The 5,612-nt window shown below is 35.3% G+C and overlaps 1 protein-coding gene across 1 annotated transcript in view; it reads right to left on the reverse strand.

Annotated features, from left to right (window-relative positions):
* Window positions 1-427: 427 nt before the first annotated feature.
* The window catches only part of LOC106475413 (zinc finger SWIM domain-containing protein 8-like), a gene marked incomplete at both ends in the record, with an annotated part of 30,211 nt that continues 25,026 nt past the window's right edge, over window positions 428-5,612 (reverse strand). The window contains 4 exons of the mRNA XM_022379527.1: window positions 428-617; window positions 1,214-1,754; window positions 2,177-2,501; window positions 4,533-4,816. Of these exons, the coding sequence (XP_022235235.1) occupies window positions 428-617; window positions 1,214-1,754; window positions 2,177-2,501; window positions 4,533-4,816 (1,340 nt within the window). The remainder of the gene's footprint in view (window positions 618-1,213; window positions 1,755-2,176; window positions 2,502-4,532; window positions 4,817-5,612) is intronic.

Genomic DNA, 5,612 nt, shown 5'->3' on the forward strand with positions numbered 1-5,612 from the left:
TACACACCCTAATCATCATAGGGTTTAGTTTTCTGGTGTATTAATTATAATATTAACTATATCTTTAGCCAGTTTGTTCTAATAAGCTGTCTTCATTATTTAATACACACTTTGAATTATTTTAGTTCTTACTTGTACGGATAGTTTACTTTTGAGAACAAGTTTTTTTATTAGATAATATACACATTGATACTTCCCAATAGCCCCAAACAGTAACACTACTAATGGTCTTCTGCAAGATTCAATGCCCACGTCCACCTCTTTCTGTATTTACATATTGACACAAACAGAAAGACTGTAAACAAACTTCTTTCTTTCACTGTACTTACAAGAATAGTAAGAATACATTTGCCTATATGATTCACACACTTCTAGGTAATTTGACCAACAAGTGTTATCCAAAAGTGGGTCAATAACTCTTACTAACCTAATTTCTTAGAAACTCCGAGAAGCCACTTGACATCTTCACCATAAGGTGGGGTACGAGCATACTTGGCCTGCGGTCTGTCATCGTGTACTCTGCGTGCCAAGGTTTCCATGGCTAACATCCCCACACGATATGCTGCTAAAAGGTAGTTCAGTTGTCGCTGGTTTAGCTGCGAGATGGGGTTATTAACCTACGATTAAAATGATAAATATATATCAGGTTACAGATTCAACATCACGTGGACTATAAATGGAGGATCAAAACTGTCTTAAACTTTTGTCAACGACTTGTAAAAGAACGTTTTTGTGAATGAAGCTATGTGTGACTTTTGAAAACTTAAATAAATTCTTTCTGATGATGTACACGATTTAAAACATCCTGGAAATTATATTAAGGCTTCATCATTTATTTTTTTTATTTAGTTTCAAATGGTATGACAGTTAGATGGATAAATGTGTAATCTGTTTAACATTTAACAAAACATGAACCATGTAATTATGCTACATATAGATGACTTCTGTGCCTAGAGTAAAACCTGTTTTCACACATTAATGTTTAACATAGAACAGAAACATGTCATCCCATTCACTTACCTAACCACTTGTTAAATCAAACAAGTGGCTGGTGTCAGAAAATGTTATTTAAATAGTGTTTTTTTTTAAATATCTTATCGTATACACAGTAAACGGAAACATTCAATACTGTATTTGTAACGGTAAAATGACTTATTAGAATGCAACATTTGCCATACAACCACGTAAACCCAGGACTTTCACAACAGCTTACCTGAGGTTGATGAGGTGGAGGTACTGAAGGAGGGGGACTGGGATTCACTGGCAGGATTGATCGTGATTGGGCCATGGCAGTCTGAGTCACCGGCACACCTAACAACTGTCCCGTATAAAGTGCTGGCGAGTTATGCCGATAGTGAACCGACCCCGTCACCGTGGATGTGTAGGTTGACGGATAGTACGAGGCACTTGCCAATGCTGGATAGGCGTAAGTGGGTGGAGGGGGTAGATAAGCAGGGTGGATGGGTACATGACCATGATGAAATGGTGCGGGAACTCCTTGAAGATATCCATACGGAGGTGCAGGATAGGGAAGAGGATAAGAAAGTGGTTGAGGAAACACTTGAACTGTAGGAGTGGTTGTGACCAACCCTTCAACATGACAGGTGGCCATCATCGCTAAAGGATCAGCAGCTGAGGCCACTGGAGTTCCGTAATGTTCCGTGTTAGAATTTCCTAAATGCATTTCAGGACGTACATAAGATTCTGAGCTATGGACTTGCTGGCCTTGTAATGTTTCTTCATACATATCATACCTGATCAAAAGAATATCTCATCAATCTTTCTTTGTGAAGGAATAAATACATTTAAACAATAAAAACATCCCCAATAAACTTGTACAATCTTTTTATGGGAACAATCCTATGAACCTACATGTAAAAATCTTGTCACTATGTACGTTTCCATTCTTGAACAGTAACTTAAGTTCAAAAAGTTGAGAGACAATAACAATTATAAGTAATTGAAATTTAAAATTTGTATGTTAAAAGTAGTAAGTGGATGTATATGACCTTGACCTTCCAAATCCACACCACACCTGGAAAGGAAGGTACTCTGATATACATTTTTCTAAATGTCAACAATTTCCTTTTGGTACAATAAGAGACAACTGTTGTTTTAAATGATTTATTTCATTTTGCTGATAAAGCCAACTTTGAAGTGTGACATTGATATTTACCATCTATGGGCAACATCAAACAATACTTCGGGATACACTCCTCCTCCCTTGGCTGCAGACTCGACAGCAAGACACGCTCGTTCCAACATTACGCTGTGCTGTTCCTTACACTGAATGAGAGCACGTTGAATCTCATTTGGATTAAGAGCATGAGCATGAGGAAGGCAAGAGAGAGCCAAATCTGCCGCAGCCCTGACCATTGCCGAATCTCTCACCCTAGATGCCCGATCAGCAAGAGTGGCTACTTCAGGAGGGGTCAAGTGACCTTCCCATGAGTCAATAAGAATATCTTTGACAGCTGCACTGCCAATCTCCATAGCTTGCCCTAATACAATGGATATTTAGAATGAATTTAGTTTATTTTCCCATATCTTTTACTTAAAATATAAAGAAAATACTGTTACAAATGTAACAAACAGCTTAAATAATCTGTCTATAAAAGATTACTTGGCTCTGGTAGTTTTCAACTAATACTGTTGAGTTAAAAATGTAACATTTTTACTCCTAAGAAACACCTTATATTGTGTGTGTATGTGTGCATGAGAGGAAACAACACAAACAATAAGGGAAGTTGGAATCGAGTTACGTCTAAAAAACACTCCTGAGAAAGACCTTTCTCACACACACACACAGAGGAAACAACACAAACAATAAGGGAAGTTGACATTGAGTTACGTCTAAAAAATACTCCTGAGAAAGACCTTTCTCACACACACACACACACACAGAGGAAACAACACAAACAATAAGGGAAGTTGACATCGAGTTACGTCTAAAAAACACTCCTGAGAAAGACCTTTCTCACACACACAGAGGAAACAACACAAACAATAAGGGAAGTTGGCATCGAGTTACATCCAACAAACACTCCTGAGAAAGACCTTTCTCACACACACACACACACACACAGAGGAAACAACACAAACAATAAGTTGGCATCGAGTTACATCCAACAAACACTCCTGAGAAAGACCTTTCTCACACACACACACACACACAGAGGAAACAACACAAACAATAAGGGAAGTTGACATCGAGTTATGTCCAACAAACACTCCTGAGAAAGACCTTGTTCACACATAGAGAGAGAGGAAACAACACAAACATTTAGAAAAAGGTGACAGTCAAATAAAATCTAACAAGTGTTGAAATATTCAGAATTTTTTTTTACTGAATATGTGTATATATATACACATTCACAGATTTAGAATACATTCACATATAAAACTGTAGAGTATAATCAGTCTCAAATAAGAAAACGTGCGTATAATCAGTCTCAAATAAGTAATCCTACAAATATATTACACAATCATTATGTCATCGTTCACTGGCTCAGTATGATACTTACTTACACAGAAATATGTCACCTCCCACTTGATATTATTTATTGCAATAATATTATTCACACATAAATTAGGCATAATGCCATAATATTATTCACACATAAATTAGGCATAATGCCATAATATTATTCACACATAAATTAGGCATATTGCCATAATATTAGTCACACACATAAATTAATTTAGGTTACTATATAGTGAATTAAAAAGGACTTAAAAACCCCATACATTTTTCTATTGAAAAAATCATAACAGTTAGACAAGTTGTAGCCTAATCATTATGGTGAAAACACACAGCACATGTTAACCAGGTTAGGGTTAACTACACTACTTGACTGAGGTAGATCCTAAACATTTCTGGATGATGTTTAGAAAACACATAACACATCAACCAGGTTAATTGTCCTATTTGAATAAATTAGATCATAAACAGTTCTGCCCCTATAAATCAGGTTAGGGTTAACTACACTACTTGACTGAGGTAGATCCTAAACATTTCTGGATCATGTTTAGAAAACACATAACACCTCAACCAGGTTAATTGTCCTATTTGAATAAATTAAATCATAAACAGTTCTGCACATGTAAATCAGGTTAGGGTTAACTACACTACTTGACTGAGGTAGATCCTAAACATTTCTGGATCATGTTTAGAAAACACATAACACATCAACCAGGTTAATTGTCCTACTTGACTGCGTAGATCTTAAACAATGCGGGTTGCCAATAAAACATTAATTTTAAAGATAAAGTGAATAACACCAATGAGCATAAAAACAGACAAACAAAAATGAAGAAATGATAAGAGAAAAATGAACTTTCTTCCAAATACAGTGTTATAAATCTCTGTTTAACAATGCTAGACAGAAGGAATTTCTTATATCATCACATATTTAGCAACCAGCTAAACGTAAGGATACATATAAGTAATGATATGTAATATCCATTTTAAAATTAAACAAGCACTGAGAAAAGTACATTAATATTCAAAACACACAAACATTAAAATTTACCAGTGATCCATGACACATGTGAAGAGTAGGTACGAGACAGCCAGTTAGGAGAGACAGCGTTATGCAGTTTGAGAGCATAGAGGCCAATCTGGAAAGCACACATATGAAGCGCACGGTGTGGACCTCTGTGATTCTGACCCACAGACGGCTGTGTAAACAGGACAGCTGTACTGCTGTTTCCTCCAGCCTTTGTAAGCACAGTCTTAGCCAGTTCAAACATAAAATGTGCTGACGCTTCGCTCGGCTGGTTTGGAACACTGGGATATGCCCTTTTGCCTTTGAATCTGTGCACAGAAAAGTTCTTGTAACTTTTAAAACAAAGTCTCACAAAAAATAACAACCATGTTATCTGAACAATAAAATATAAAAAATTTATGTCTCTAGAGAAGTAGCAAGCATTATAACTTGAGAAATAAAACATGTTTATCTTTCAAACTTCCCTTAAAACTTGTAAAAATCTACATATTAACATTTCAAAAACAAGCTTAAATTTACAACTGCACACTTATCCCATACAATGGCTTAACAGAACCTTACTACACATTATCATCATAACAGACAAGTAATCACTTGATTATGTGAACATTTGAAACATAAAAATAAAATTCTTTCTTTTCTTTATCAACAAATTAAATTATAGTTTCTAACACAAATTTTTAAATCAACTTATTTCTACACATTAACATATTATACATTCAATTTACAGTTATTACCATACTTTTTTTAAAATATTACAAAAATAGTAATTTGACTAATAAACTTGTATCAGACTGTTATTAAACGTGATCAGATTTTAAAGCACAAGTATTCTCAGGAAAGTATTAACAAGTCATTCACCTAGGTTATCAAGTACTGTGTTGTAAGCCGTAACATGTAACAGTTTACCTAGATCATCCAAGTACTATGTTGTAAGCCGTAACATGTAACAGTTTACCTAAATCATCAAGTACTATGTTGTAACATGTAACAGTTCGCCTAGATCATCAAGTACCATGTTGTAAGCCGTAACATGTAACAGTTCACCTAAATCATCAAGTACTATGTTGTAACATGTAACAGTTCACCTAGATCATCAAGTAC

Source organism: Limulus polyphemus, unplaced genomic scaffold (genome assembly GCF_000517525.1).
Source record: "Limulus polyphemus unplaced genomic scaffold, Limulus_polyphemus-2.1.2 Scaffold8542, whole genome shotgun sequence".
In the NCBI taxonomy this organism is placed as follows: Eukaryota; Metazoa; Arthropoda; class Merostomata; order Xiphosura; family Limulidae; genus Limulus; species Limulus polyphemus.